The sequence below is a fragment of the Bombus vosnesenskii genome, unplaced genomic scaffold (assembly GCF_011952255.1).
Source record: "Bombus vosnesenskii isolate JDL3184/JDL3185 unplaced genomic scaffold, Bvos_JDL3184-5_v1.1 scf7180000016274, whole genome shotgun sequence".
Lineage (NCBI taxonomy): Eukaryota > Metazoa > Arthropoda > Insecta > Hymenoptera > Apidae > Bombus > Bombus vosnesenskii.
In genome coordinates this window covers 2,905,632-2,922,223 of record NW_022884343.1, presented here as the reverse complement: position 1 = coordinate 2,922,223, position 16,592 = coordinate 2,905,632, and the positions used below count along the sequence as shown (strand labels likewise).

The window sequence follows — 16,592 nt, the reverse complement described above, 5'->3', positions numbered from 1 at the left end:
CGACAGAATTATGATAAAGAGAAGCAGAGCACGACACAACGCAGGTTTCCTTCATGACTCGATCCTTTATTAATTATGTACAGAGGTTATGTTCGTTTTTTCTCTCTCCCTTCGAACAACTCGTTTTTAATACCATGCTGCGCTGATTTAATCAAGAAAGCGATATTGCTGATACTCGTTATATCTACGGTGTTTCTCATTATTATAGAAGTAACATGATCCCTTCGCGTCCTTTGGGAGAAGAATAGCTGGAGTTTTCGGCCGGTATCGATGAGAGTTTCTTATAGACAGCTTTCATCGAAACTGTTTCACCGGAAATTGCCATCTTTCCCCTTCCAAATCGGTCACCCAGTAGAGCGTCAGACTCGATTATCGGGATTTCACCCTGCCTCCCGCCACAATATTCGATACCCCATGTTTCCAATGACCGAATATTGAAAAATTACCCACTTTGCCTAAGTTGCGAATTTTCCCGTAGTGATTGGTAATATTGCGTGATTTATTTTCTTTCTTTTACAATAAAGTAACAGACACAGAACAAATTCTGTTGTTGATTCTTCTAACGTAAAGCTGAAAGGCGCGAAAATGAAGTAACTTAACCTAAATTTTTGTGGATCGCCTGCAGTCAAATGACAGCAATTCAAGGTAAATGTAACGGAAGGTCATAAAGGCTTGTTGATATCGGAGGGTACAAGAATATGGAGAAAAGGAACATCGCCATTTTGCCTCTTTATGGGCTGATAAAAATGGCGGCCGGCTGTAAATCAAGAAAATGTCTAATAACGGTTGACGTTCATCGACAATTGGCAAAAAAGATTGTAACGCGAGAAATTTTCATATCGGATTAAACTATAAAATAAAAACCGTAATTCTTTTGTTTAACTAATATTATCCTTTTTCGTAGTTTTTTTTTTATAACCTAAAATCATATTTTGAAATTATATCTTTACGATTATGGTGAAATATCCATGAAAATATTTTCTGCATCGTTTGAATAATATTTTTCTAAGAAGAAAAAGGCAATTGTCTTTAAAACGACGTAAAGTTTGTTTAAGAATAACAGAAACAAGATATGGAGTTTTATGCGATTTTACGAACAGAAGGTTAAGGGGATTTAGATTTAGGAATTCGAGCAACCCTTCGATCAGAGTCCCTTGCCATTTAAATCCAATATCGCCAAGGAAACGGACTGAATTCTGTACCAAATAAAAGTCTTTCGTTTCTAATACTAAAGTCCCTTCGATAATAAATTTCCAATTCTTGAACATTACAAATTCTTACAGTTGGTAGGTCTGCAGAGATCCCGAGTGATCTAAAAGATGCATGTAACATTTTATAAATATTTTTAAATAAACAAAAAGATCATTTTAATTTAATTTTTATTCTTTTTCCGTATTATTTTTTCCTTACACTGTGTAAAATATGATTCCATTTTGGTATACTAAGCATTACTTGTATTAAATATTTTTCATATATCCAACAGTTTTATCCTTTTCATTAAAGTTACCATTTACAATAGAAGCTTTCAATGATTGTATCTTTTATATAGATCACAAGACAATAAGAATTTTTAGGACCTCTGCAGAGTTAAATTTATCCCGAGAATAAAAAATGCCAGGAAGTCTAAAATATTTATTCCCAATCTCTTTAAACGATACGCTTCCGTCTAGAAATTGCACCATCAATATCAAGAATCTACCAGGATTCTAATCTTAAAAATTTATTCTATTTCGATGCATTAACCTTAACTCCAACGTCCACATTGTTGCCATTATCATGAACATCTAGCTTCTCTGATATACCAATAATTTTATTAACAATATAACCATTTTATCTATGAAAATTTTTTGCATAATTGAATTAATTTTCAATTTTCTTTTTCTTTTTAATTTTTCGTTATGGGCTGAGTGACCATCATAAAATTTCACATTTTTCTTAATTGTTCCACTAGATCATGATAATTAAATAATAATTCAAACTCCTTTTAGAAGTGAGAGCTTTGTAGTGAAAGCATAACATTGGTGTAACATAACCTCGACTCTAGCTCTTTATCTCCCCAAGGACCAAAATCATGGACCGATATGCATAATTAAAACGTTTATGTGGTAAGTAGAGTCTCGTGTTAACTTTGGATTAATGAACGGTCATGTCGAAGTGGCCAGACGAATGTGATCAACGATTACCCGATAACCCACTGTCATGGCGTCGATCAATCATCTTCTCGTGTGGGACGACTACGTGCGGCCCGCAAAAGTCCCTAGATCATTCTCTAGGTAGTTTACTTGCCGCGACGATTAATCGCCACGGTCAAAAGAATTTACAAATCCGAGTAACAGCTTGCAACGAGTTAATTGTTGTTCCAATTCAAGAAATAATTTAATATATAGTATGTACAGAAAAAAATAAAAATAATATAGCATTTATAATATATTTAATTATAAAAATAATATAAAGGAATAAAATAAAAATGAAATGTAATATAATAATATATATAGATTGAAAATACGACTTTGTACTATATTAAGTTGTGAATTATAAATTATTGTTCGAATGAATGTCGATTGAATGACGAATGAATTAGAATGACTTCTAATCGATATGGCTAGAGCAAATTAATGTATAGTGCACGAAGATAGTGAATCAATTAAATTACTGTTATCCTGCAGAGGATCAGAGTTTCATTAATGCACGGTATCAAGTCAGGTGTAATTCATAAACCGCATTACCGTTTCCAGCTATTAGGATCGTGTATTATTAGAAATTGATTGGTTTCGCTATCAAGTAATTAGACGTTTTGTGTTGAAGTTTCTTATCAATATTTTTTTTTTATTTTGATAGCGTTCTTTGGTGAATATGTTTTTGGTAAAATATCTAGGTAATTTTAATGGATCGATAGATTAAATTTTTGTTTCTACGTTTACAGGCAGCATTACTTATTTGATATTTTAGAGATAACATTAAGAAAACAATTTTTAATTTTAGATCTAACGATGAGTAGAGTTGGAGAAAAGAATATGTCGATATGAAATGTAGCTTTGAAGAGAAATCCCGATTTCATTATGTATCAATGAAATATCGAAAGCTGAAGTTATCGAGAAGCCAGATTATATGCAATGCAATGTATTTAAATCATCACATCGTCTGATAAATGTATGTCGAATTTTAAACGAATTTTATCGTTAATTACGTTAACGTAAATCGGTTAAGTGCGTTTAGCAACGTAGGGAATTTAAACGAAAGTGATAAGAAAGATTTTCAACATTGTGCTAGTATATTTTGATATGTCTTTAGTACACAAATATCCGCAGTCTAATAATTTATAATTCAATGATCTATAATCCACGTAGAATTGCCACTTTCTATATTTCAATCTGTAGAATTAGACAATAAAATCAACAACATAAAGCAAGATGAAAACTCTCACGAGTCAAATATAACTATATGACACCAAATTATACTTTTGCTGATAATCAATTCATAAAAAAAAAATTCCTAGATCTATGAAGAGCAATTTACTAGAAAGACACCAAGAATAAATAAATAAATAAATAAACAAACAAACAAATAAATAAATATAGGTGATTAAAAAACAAAAACAATATACATACTTATATCTATTATATATAAAAATCAAGACTTTGAAACCTCTCATGTGCCAAGTATAACTATATGGCGCCAAATTCAATTTTTGCTGATAACAAAACGCAGCAAAAGAAGACAGAAGGAGAAAGTTCCTCAGACTGATGACAAATTTTGAAGCTTTCAGTCATTTTCTTCAAAAGGGTGGAAGTTGGAAAACAAACGATTTTCATGAACTGTTGAACTCGGATCAATAAATCTGCTCCTGCCTCACCATCTCTGATTCGAGGTTCAGCCCGCCCATAGGGAACGTCGTGCGATGAAAAATGTCCATCATCACGTGATTACTAACGACGTTGGTGATCAGTTAAAACGTGCGACCTCCTAACGATGGAACTGATCGTCTTTTTAATCTAATGGCAAACTCGTCTTGGCGCGTATATTTACAAACGTATTTACAAGTTGTTCAGGCTGATATGAGAAAAAGAGAACGAGAAATAGAACGACGGATCGTTCTTCGGTTTTTTTTTTTTTAGCTCCAAGAGCTTCGACCTTGATCTAGAGTGTTGAGCCGACACTAAGTTTGGAAGCAGTGCGATTCTTTACGTGAATAGGTTAGGTTGTCTATCTCAGGCTACTATGGAGAATTTTCGCTAATCTTGGTATATTAAAAATGAAAGAGGTTATGTCAATGATATTATGAGACATTTATTTTATAAATAAAAGCTTTTATATTTCTGTATATGGAAATAATTTGAAAAAAAAATTTCTGATCCATTTTACGTAAATTAGTGAAGTAAATTTGTAATTCTTGAAACTTTAGTTTTGCAGTTTTCTTCATTATTTCGTGTAATTTATATAATAACAATAAAATGAAAAATTGCGTAAAAAGACCTTCATGCTTCCAAACCTTTAATCGGTATCGTAATGCATCGATCGTACGCTTCGAACGGTTTCGTGTACTTGTCTTAATTAATTCCCTTTGTTTCTTAGTAATTTTATTTACAAATCGACTTAATATTATGGCAGAAGACTTCAGACAAGCGGCTACGACGATATTTACAGAAAGCTGGCTCGCGAGGCTCGACTGATCAATGTTGACGAACGTGTTCCTAGATAGAAATGCGTGTGCATTCACTCAGAATGAGTTTCACCAAAATTTTGGAAATTTTCTTCATGGGAAAAATAGAATAAGAAAAAATTATTCGATAAGGTTAAGTTTCTTTGTGATTCCTGATCTTCTATATTCCGATATTTCATATTATTATAAAATAAAAATAACAGAATGAAATCTGGGTAAATAAAATTAAGAAATAAAAATAATGAAGGAATAAATTTTAATAAACAATTTTTTATAATATAAATAATAACAATAATAAAAAATTGCTAACAAAAAATGGATAACAAAATTTGCAAAAATAAGAATAAAATAATTTCAAACGAGAGACATTCAAAAAGCTCAAATAATCTTCGATCCCAAAGTGTCCCAAATCTTAGAAATGAAACTTTTTCTATCCAGTATTGGATTATCAATGGCTGTTTGAAGAAGAAGGTACATTCTCCAGAAATCACGCGAGTTTCTTCGTACTTATTCCTTTCAGTTCTTTTCCAGACTTTGTAAAAACTTCGTTCCATCGTTTCTCCATCGAGAATCTCCGATAAAACCGAGAACTTTCGTGCAGTAAACGTCTAAGAAGCACTATTTATGATTTCAAGCTTTTAAAAACTGAACGTTTCCCGCGCTTCGCGTTGGAAATGGCGGGAAAGTAAAGTCGTATCTAGGGAATTCCCCTAAAACAATTTTGTCGTTCCTTTAACCATTTTCTTCTTTCTTCCCTCGTTGAGAGCTTCGAAGTTCTTGATAAAACCGAGATTTTATCATTTATTTTTCGTTTATCCACTTGTTTAAACTAGTTCGATTTACTAATTAAAGTTTCGTATATAGTTCTCTGTTTCTTTTCGATTTATAAGACTCGTCACCGTGATATCACAAGTTTCCTTATACCACTAAAACGATGAAAACATTCACGAAAAAACGTTACGTGCCTAGCTGTTCGTTAACTTATATTTACACAGCAAGGTTTGTTAAACCTTTATTTAATCGTACAAAATCGCCGCGCTCGAAAACAACTGTGCGAGAAACTTTTCTCTAATCAAATTAGCGAAATTTAAAGTGAACATAATTTACTCGGAATAAGGAAACTACGTTTAATCTAATATCTTATGTCGAACAGATAAAATTCCAACCGAAAGCTGTTTATTTTACTGTTTATTTTATCTGAAAAAGCAGGCAGTGTTTATGTTTGAAATGGAAATTTTAACATTTTTGAGATTTTAGATAAATTTCATGAAAATCGATTGAACTGAAAAACAGATCCACCACTAATTGAAAGTGAAATTTGCTGGTTTAGTGAAATTAAAAAAATTTAAATAAACCTTGAGAATTTAACGAAAACAAATGAATATAAATGAATAAATAAGATGAAAATAAGTTTAACAGAGTCGAGCTGAAGTTTAGTGACGATTGTTCTGTCAATTACCGTAGAAACGGGTTATAGAAGAGAAGGGTCCGTTTGCAGTTGAAATTTCCTTATCTTGCGCGTCTAATTAAAAAATTAAGAGGAAGAAAGGAAAGGGGACGAGAAGTTTTCAAGAAACATTTGCAGACTGCACTGTTAGAAACAAATTTAATAAAGGCTAACGGGGGAATCCAGGGCCGATTAGCATGTCTTTGGTTGAATCTTACAAACAGAACCGCTGTAAGAAAGTTAGCCCCGAAGTTTCTCGAAAGAACGGTTAAAGCATCGAGGGAGAAAAAGAAAAGAGGAAAAAGTAAAACCTATCACACAGTTAAATTAATCTAGAAACATTTAATAATAATACTCGAAGAACTAAAATTTATTTAAAAATTTCAGCTCAAATTAAAAAATGAGAACCGATTCTAGGGAATTTTTCTCACGCCGGCACCACACTGGTTACTTAATCAGATCGTTCATTTCACTTTCGATCTACAATTAATTACAGACAAAAGAACACGAAAGTTGAAATCGAACATCAATGAGAGAAATGTCACCATTACGTCATAACAAAAGAAATCAGCACCAAATTCCCTAGCTTTACACTTCCTCGAACATATGTCTCTAGTCACTCGATTAGTTAGTTTCACCTTTCACAGTGAATTCTAGAATAACTAGAAGACTTTGATTCGAAACTTTAATTCAGTTTTCACAGAGCGAAATTTAGTTGCATTTTTACACGGTGACTTCTTCAGAGAATCTGCTTTTATCGTCCAGATTGATGACTATAGCGTGCGTCCTCGCGTGGCCGGATTTGCTCTTACTCTTGTCGCGCTCCCTAACCTCACTTTCTTTGTCCTCGTGCTTCGTTTCCGTTCCAATGTCCTCTGTAGCCGGTTTACCGGAAGTAGAGACCGCTACATCGTTGGTCGCCGTTGATTTCTTCGTCTCCACAGAAGCTAGGACTACAACCTCCTTGGAAGAACCCTGATCCTTGCTTCTAATCCCATTTTTCTCCACGCAGGCCTGACACTTCTTTTCCTCCCTAACTTCTCCACCTGGGCACACGTTCATTCGCACATGTGTCACGTGGTTTATTTGTTGCTTTTGTATGAGATTGAGATGCATGTGCAGATTCTTCTTTGTGAATAAAGAACGTGAGGACTTTTGACGGTGTGTAGTGGATAGTTTGTCGACAGTGAGGTTAGATTGGTTAAGGGGGTTGGAAATGAATTGGTAATAAATGGAAATGAAAGTCACCTTCGCTTATAGTATAATGTAAGAAATGTTAATGGTTGATACGCGGCACAGTTTCGTTAGGCTAGGTTCACTGATTCGTTTGGGAATTAATTTATAATTGGTAATGGATATGTCAGATGGGAATGACAGTTATTTAGTGCTCATAGTGGATAGCAGCTCATGGTGTAATGTAACAGGTGTTAGTGGATGATTAGTAGCAATTTCTGATAGCAAAATTTTCTTACCTTTCTGATCGACGTCACTTTTAAAGGATCCTCCAACATCCGTTTCGGCGATTGTCGTAGATCCGTTAAGATCGTTCAGTCTCATGCCGCAGGAGATGACCTGGATGGTCGACACTTGTGTTTCAACGCGATTCGCAGCTTCCTGCATGGCTGCGAGTTTGTTCACCAAGTGGTGATTACCAAGTAGGACGTTTTTTTCCTTTAGAACTTCTAACTGAATCATGAACCGACGGAATTCCTCCTGAAACATTTAACAGCAATAAAGACTTTTTATTCCGTGTCTTACATCCTGTGAACTATAGATAATATTTTTATTCTCACATCTCTACATTTCATATTCCTTCTTTCATATCCACAATCCAATATTAACATTCCACACCTATCATTTACTTATCCCATACCACCGTTACTTATTTCATTTTCTAAATCTTGTATTCCTTATTTCATATCTGATATACGTAAACCAATACTGATATCCAACATTCCCTACCCCATATCATTACTTCATTCCTTATTGCATTTCTCATATGCATACCCATATGTAATATACACAATCCAATACTAATATCTCACATCCAATATTCCCAGTCCTATGTGGCCATTTCATTTCTTACATTCCGCATCCCATATCCAGTATCTGGCAGCCCGCTTTCCACATCCCAGTTCGATAATTTCACTCTCCCCATTTGGATGTAAGAGAAATCTTATACAACATACCATAAAAAACATTTTTCCCACAAAACCTAAAATACGGCCTACAAATTTCTTACAGGAAAGCGACACTTACCACAAAATGAAATTCGTTGCCCACAAGGTCCACACAATACCCACAAGGTCCCCACAATACCCACAAAGAGTTAGCGTTCGTACAGCCGAAAATCGATATCGCACAAAATGTAATTCGTTGCCCACAAATTTCCCACAAAACCCACAAGCAATAGACACAAGCAATAGAAAGAAATTTTATATCCCACAAAGTGAGATTCGTTTCCTCAATCATGTTAGACTACAGCTGAAATTCTGACAACGCATCTCGGTTGTGGGAAGTGGTCCTTGTGGATCTCGTGCGAAAACGAATTGTATTTTGTAGGAAAACAAATTTCACTTTGTGAGATAGCGATCTTTGTTTGTGGGCTCCATTTTACATTTCGCGGGGAAAGTGTAGTTTTTGCTTGAAACTAGATTTTTGTAATGAATATATAATTTGAAAAATATAGGGTTTAGGGGAAAATGGTAGTTTGGCGTGGACAAGTACAAAATATGGAATGCAGAGAAGGATACATATACATGCAAGGATGTGCGACGTGGTTTAATAAATACGTGGCGTGAAATATGGGAAACGGCATATAGAAAATGTGTTAAAGGATGAAGGATATGGAAATATGAAATATGATATGTAAAGTGAATTGTGTGCTGCGAAAGTAAAGATAAAAAGTATTTCTTAAAGGTACTGGATGTGGGATATAAAACACGAGAGAAGGAATATGGAATATGGAACGAAGAAGTGAAATGTCAAAAGTAAGATGAAACATATAGTTTGAGGATATTAGTTATGGAGTATACGTGACGGATATAGGATAGTGGATATCAGATGTTAAATGTGGATATAGGACATAAACGAATTTTACTGTATTTTACTTTTAACTTTCATTTACACGAAGAACTACCTTTTTCCGGTTGTACTACGATTTCAGAAACACGCTGTGTATCATCGATATTTGATCTTTTAATAAATGGCCCCTTAAAATCCTCTATTTGTCATGTACAGGCGTATTAAAATGAAATACTAGACATTCTGTTTTTGTCATCCCGTAATGGCCTCGTCGTTCGTCATTTCTAACTTTATGGAGACTGTTTGTTTCTCTTTTAGAGTGCCCACAGGGACATTATTCCCGAGTTTAGCCGCACCAGCTAAATCGGATTCTCCAATGTCGATATCGTAATTAACGTGACATGGTGGCCTATTAATCGGCTTTTCGCACAATAGTGCTCGACAGTTCTATGCCTATTAATCGGTATTTACCTTTATGGTGAGTATATATGTATGGTATTTCAGTATACAAGGTAGGTGTATACCAACTTAAATAAATTCTCTAGCTCTAGGGAATCATAAGGTCTTGGAAATGGGATTTAATGTTTATTTAACTTTAGGTTGTTCCTTCATTTCTTTAAATTTAACTTTATAAAGTAAATAAACGGAAATTGGTAATCAATGATTACAACTTAAAATATTTCTTGTGTATCAAAAGATAAGATAAAGATATTAATACCTTAGAGTATTTTGATTGGAATAAATATTTTTCTTCGTTTCCATAAAATATAATAAAAATTAACGATTAAAAATGAAAAATTCATGATAAACAAATATAAAACAAATATGACTTTAGTGTACTATAGTGAACTGCAGTGACAACTGAAAGTATATCTTTAGAAAACATTTTCATATATTATTCTGTATAATTATTCTGTTTTTAAGTATTTCATTAATAGTGTTGCTTACTTCTTGGCTATGAAAAAAGTGCTCCAATTAATAGAGGGTTGAACTGAAGATTATTTAAGACTTAAGAAATTATTTGAAAGAAGTCAAAGGAAAGGAACGGAGCTCGGGAATAGAAATCAAGCTTCTGAATGGAGAGTTTATTAAGAAATAGCTTGCCAGGGTTTCTGAAGGAATTGCTGCTGCTGGCAAGGAAACAGCAAGAAATCACAGAAAATATTAATTACTTTAAATAAAACACGCTAGTTCATTACAGGTATTTAAATAATATATAATAATATGAAATTAAATATTTTTACAAATCAATCATTTACATACTTCAACATTATAATATTTGGACAGTTGTTTGAAGTTTAGAAGAGAATTGTTTTGACATTTATTATCCCAATCTATACACCAGAAGTTGGCAGACTTGTATCAGATTGGCAGTAATGAGCATGCAGGCTGGCTAAAAGCAGGGACTTAGTGTCGTGTATACTAAGGTTTGAAAGGGGAAGTGTATCCCCTCGAGCTCTAGAGTTCGATAACGGCATATTAGTGGTCCTGTGAAAGCGGAGCTGCAATTAATAGAGGATCAAGTGGTAGCAGGCTCAATAGGCTTTCACCTCGGCATCCCTTCGACCAAAGGAAGTCACTAAAGCGTTCTACCGTTGCAAACAGACAGGGTGTAAAGTTTACACGATGCATTTTACGTTTCTGCTTGCCAGCAATGTATACATTCTCCTTGTGAATCGAACTATATATTCTTCTCATATCTTCTAAACAATGTTGTACAATATACATAGAACTAGAAATACTCTTGCAAAGATGAATATTATAAATAGGGATTTTTCCTAGCAAGGAATTATAGGTGGTTTTTAAAAATGAAGATGCAGAAACTGTCTTCTAGGGATAAAGAACTAAAAACATTCTTGCCAGATTAAGCAACTAGGAATTTTTTACAAATACAGAATTACCAACATTTTAGTAGAGATACGGAGCAGACGTTTTTCTGAAGACGAAGATCTAGGAATCCTTAGATTGAGAACCCTCTTGATAGACAAAAAGAACTAGGGTCCTTTTTTAGCAAGGAAGAATAAAAGAGAAGCGTTTCTAAACTTACAAAATCAATCAAAAATTTTTTCTTACTTTCTTTATACAGCGTTGTGAACGTAACAAGAAACACGAGACAAACCAGCACGTCTGTGATAAAAGCAGCGAAACGAGTCTTCAACGATCGCGTCAAACGACAGGCTATAATCAGTAGTCAAATGTCAAAGCAGCCACGGTTTCACCGACCGTGTCTTTCAGGTCGACGTAATTTTCTCGGCTTTTTGCCAAAGGCCTAGCAATCTTGGAAAAAGTTCCCAAGAATGACATTTGTCATTGCAAACGGCCTTTTTCGCGCGATCCCTCCTGTCTAGGTCAACGTAACCTAGGGTGTGGGTCAGAGATTCTCTGAAATCAGCGAGTCGTGATTTCCACTTGGCTGATCTCGCTTCCACAGTAACGTTCTCTTTAACTGTAAAACTATAAACTCGACATGCCTTGGGTACTCTTATGTAGGTTATGTTCGATATATATATACGAATTCTTTTCCAATTTTGCACGGGTCACTTATAGGTGATGCGTGGCTTTCTATGGCTTATATGAAGATTATAAGTACACAGGCCAGATATAAATGATATCTAAGTTCCTATAAACCATATGAGAAGATAACATGAATTTAAATTTAGAAATTTGAAAATTTCGATATCTTGGATATTTGGACAAATATGGAATTATACATATGTGGATATATAAATGGTTATGTTTTATTTATTATGTATCTGAAAGTAATAATGCAAAAATATTTTCATGTGCAATTTATATGCAAAAGGTTGACTAAACCAAATATAGGTTATGTACATATGTCTTCTTCTGGGTTATATCATTTTAACGGGTCCAATGAAAACTCTGTATAAATAACATAACAATGGGTTATGTAAAGATTCTATAAGTGAGATATTCTTTACTTCGACAGACTTCTCGAACACAACATTTTCTAACATAATGGAATCTTAACCTAACTTTTCTTTTCTTAAATGTTTGGCTTCAACCGTGAAGTTACTATTCTATGTTTTGAGTCAGGACCACAATACACGTGCTCAACAGATCTTTTCCTAATCCCAATTCCGCTATGTTTTACAAGATTGTCATAATTCATAGGAAACTCATCCAAGTCCTTGATAGCGATCACCATTAAAAACAATCGTTTGATTTCATGAGTCCCGTAAAGGACAATCTTAAAGGAAATCCGCTTAACAAGCAGATCCGTCTAATTAAGTTTCCAAGAGATGGTTAAGGAGACTATGAAAGTTATACTGGTAAACCCACCCTAATACTCTATAAGCTTATTAAAGGACTGAATTCAGTGCGGGCTATTTTGTCTTATCCGTTGATATCATCGTTGAGAATTCATGAGAAATTAGACGTCAACTTCCGTTGACTACTCTTTAGAATGTTGGCGGTGGAAGGGAGATGTTTTTTGTTGGACGCCATTTTGCACTCCAAGGAACCGAGTTGGCCTATGTATTTTCCCTCCACATTATTCAGAGAAAATTATAAAATTTAAGAAGAAAATTTATTCTTAACCCAGTATGCCTACGCTTAATGATAGAACACCAACAACAACTCTCGAAAGAATCCTAGATTTCTCCAAAGCTCTAAAATAAAACTGCCACAAAAATACAACCAATATTTCATTCGTAAAATCTTCCCATTTTTTTTTTCTTATTTTTGCATAAATTGACGAATGTGGTTAGGTTACGTGGTCAGTCTAATTCAAGCAGAAATACTTTCCTCATTTAAATGGACCACTTTTCCTATATTCGTGGCAGTCTACAGTTCCTTAGATTTATCGTCCCTTTCAACAGGACACATTTGTCAGCAAGTTTTCTCGTTACTCCAGCATCTGATGCCTTCGCGACGTTTTGTTCGAGTTTCGAGTTCTTTTAGGTTAGGTTAGGTCACGTAGCCATTTTTTCCCCCTACCTGTCCCTCTTTTCGGTTAGAATCAGCACTTTTACGAAATCCTGTGCTTCGATCAGTACGCGGGAATGGTCGACGTTAATGGTGTGGCTTGGTGGATTTAGAGGCCACGTGATTTCACTCGATTATGGACAAAATTAACAGCTCACGGAATCGTAAATGACAAACAAATTGTACATTGTACGTTCATCTCGATTATGGACGATCTGTTGAATATTATAATTATGAAAATATTTGTTATCAACGAGCGACGTAGAAAGCTGACGCGTTTCAATATGGAATTTTGATTAATTGATTAATAATCGCTTCGTATTGACTCAGGCTGTGTCAGCCACGGTGCAGTGTTGCCAACACACCGAAAACAATCCATCATAATTTTCATATTATATGTCCCAGATATTATAATCATATTGTAATTATGTAATTGTATCATACTAAACTTCAGTATGTTATAATTGTATCAAAAGAGCGACTAATTTTTCCATTTAGACATTTTCACGATTGGCTAGTAATTTTTAGAAAACGTATAACTATTTATTTAGCCGATTTACTTCTGAATAAATTATAAGCCACATTTTTGCATTGCCCTGTATAGTATTGTGACAAAATTACCGTTACCCAGTCACGAAACTCCAGCGAGAATTTATGTAACGTGGAACGAACTAGAGGAAAGAAAAGAGCAGCTGATATCTAAGGAAACATACATGCACAGAATCACGCGAACGTGCCATTAAAGACATATTTCGTCGCTGGTTCGAGTCGCCGTGGGAATTTAAATCAGACCCTGGTGCTTCCCTCGGTGCACAATCCGTCGAAATTGTGGGACAGCACACGTGTCTCCCTCTTCTATTTCACAGTCTCATATTTCACGCTCAATCGACTTGACACGTGACATGTGTAAGAGAGTGAACATTTTTCGACAAAGAATATTCAGTCTCAGCTGTTGATCAATTGCTTTAAATATTATGCAACAACCAATCATTTTGTCTTTTTAACTTAAGTGTTTAAAACAGATGTCCTATTTTATTTTATTTTTATTTAGCTCGAGGTCTTCATAACCTCAAAAATATCTCAACTTACATTTTTGGATGTAGCCTCAAAACTTGGAAAATTTGTGCACGACATTACAAAGTTTAAAACGCTACTATATTGTTTCCACCTAGAGCAATATATTATCCATATGGTTCGCAGCGAAATCTGGGCACTTCTGATCCTCAGAAAAGGGTCTAGAACCAGGGACGAAAGTTGTGGGATTGGATAGATCAAAGTGCTCTTACCGTCGCCCCGTCGCTTTCGTCTGTGAAGTTTCCATGCTGAAGGGATATGGAGTTTGTCTGGTTGCTAGTACCCGTCGGGCGACTGCTTTTCCCCAGAAATTTACCTGTGGCCCCGGAGTGTTTCGAGTCTTCCTTGCCTCCGCTGCGGAACACCATGTAGACCTACATTAAAACAGGCAAGTTTCAATGTTTCCACGCCTCGACCTTCTTTTTCTTTTTTGAGAAATTTTTATCCACCCGGATGGTGAAATTTTCGTCTATAGTGGCGCGATCTTGGATGGATGACGGGTCTAATACGACCACTCTATAGAGGAGCACGTATCTTTATGGGAAAACGAGTCTCTTTATGGTGGGAATAATGCGTTAGAATTTGGTATAGCTTTTCCGAACGAAAGCGAAGCTTTAATATACGTTTACAAATAAATAATACAATTTCACTCGACTTAATTTACTTTACAATGGTTTTACAAATTTCTTATTTATTCTTACCAGTTGTTCTCATTTATTCTTAACAATCTTAGCGAGGTTAGCTTCGATCAACGTTCAAATTAACACGATTTCTAATCTGCTTTCTATTAGTGTAATTTCCTTTCTCGAGTCTCTTTCACAGCTGAAAGAAAATCACAGAGTAAAATGTGCATGTAATCTAGTAATTTACTTTGAATTATCTAGTGACATTCTAGAGACATCCATTAAAAGCAGTAGGATTACGAAACTGAGTGTTATCTCTCTCTTTAACTAGTTTCTAGTGGATTTCCGTTTAATACAGCGTTTCTAATCTATGCCACTGAAGTAGCTTCCTTTTTGCAACAGTAATAACGTAGTGAGGTTAAGTCGAATTAATATTCGAAAGAATACCGGAACAGTTGCCTTTCGAAATCTGCACTTAAATTAACAAAGAATGGTAAATCAAGATGTAAAAACATTCTTGAATAAAGCGTTCATTTTTATTTATCTACTGTTCGCTGGTTAAATAAAATGGCGCTCACTGTAATGGAAGTACAGACAGGTACGTTGTACGAACACCGAAGGACTACACTATGGACGGGAATGTCGCTAAACGACATGAATATTGAATTTGCCTGGACGTACTCTCGATGTTGCATAACTCCATAGTCTTGTCTCTAACGCATTCATCCGTCGAATCAATGGCGGCCAAGAATATTAGGTTAAAAGGGAAGAAAGGGAACGATGAGAAACCGTGCTTTTATCCTGTGTTAAGGTATTTGCTCAGGTTTACAATCGTCGTACCCGGCACAAGGAATACTGTCGTTCGTTACTCGGCTAATTAGTTCCGCTGACACGATTAATAAGAAACGAACGAGGTACATAACCTCTAACGAGCAAGAAGTACCATAGATGTGAAATTTTTCTCTGGGATACTCAACTCTATCGTATAATCTAGCATGTAAAAACAAGGAATAGCATTAAAGTATTCTAGTTAGAAAATCAGATTTTAGTATTTTAATGAACCAGTAAAACATTTTCTTAATTAGGACGGAAACAAATGATTTGACGTATATCCAGTTATTTTTGTTCATACTAATTCAGACATTTAGTTTCCTGCTCGTATGTTGTGCACGAAGTTTTATTATTCTAAACGAATATGAAATAGTGGAAGCAGAAAGAACAGTGACATTCGTTGCTTTATTCCACCGGAGAGTGGATATTTCTTGTTTGTAACTGGTTATACCACGCTTTGTTTCATATGCATACTTTTTACTTATACATAATCTCTTAAACTTCATTTCATATGTACATATATTCACTTGCAACGTTCTGCAACTTTGCAGTTCTAGAATTTCAATTGTTACCAACAAAATAAAATGAATATTCCCTATTTTTCTTCTATTATATCATTGGTAATACTCATCATAGTAACGTAAAATCTTTTTGGATCATTGGCTAGTTACACCAACTTTCAAATCTTATTTTATAATTCCAATTGTCACTAAACATCGCTAGGAACAAACATCTCTATTCATCCCCTTGTGATACAAATGAAGTAAAAAATTTTTTAAATTATTCTACGTATGTGTATAATTTAAGATTATTATTTTGGTACACGATGAATTTGATAGGATTGGTCTGGCAGAGTTATCGAATTGGAAAGAAATGAGGTGTTTTATATTCAAGTTTCGACGTCGAACAACTTTCAATTTAAGCGCGGAAAAAGGGGTGGGCCAAAAAGGGGCGCGATTTTTCATCCCGACCACACGGCCGGAAATAA

The 16,592-nt window shown here is 34.7% G+C and overlaps 1 protein-coding gene across 1 annotated transcript in view; it reads right to left on the bottom strand.

Annotated features, from left to right (window-relative positions):
- Nucleotides 1-1,478: 1,478 nt before the first annotated feature.
- LOC117242564 (probable G-protein coupled receptor 158) overlaps nucleotides 1,479-16,592 on the bottom strand; it is a 163,799-nt gene continuing 148,685 nt past the window's right edge. The window contains exons 11-14 of the mRNA XM_033509358.1: nucleotides 14,363-14,524; nucleotides 7,580-7,820; nucleotides 6,463-7,153; nucleotides 1,479-1,490 (exon numbers count right to left, since the gene is read on the bottom strand). Of these exons, the coding sequence (XP_033365249.1) occupies nucleotides 6,831-7,153; nucleotides 7,580-7,820; nucleotides 14,363-14,524 (726 nt within the window). The 3' untranslated portion in view covers nucleotides 1,479-1,490; nucleotides 6,463-6,830. The remainder of the gene's footprint in view (nucleotides 1,491-6,462; nucleotides 7,154-7,579; nucleotides 7,821-14,362; nucleotides 14,525-16,592) is intronic.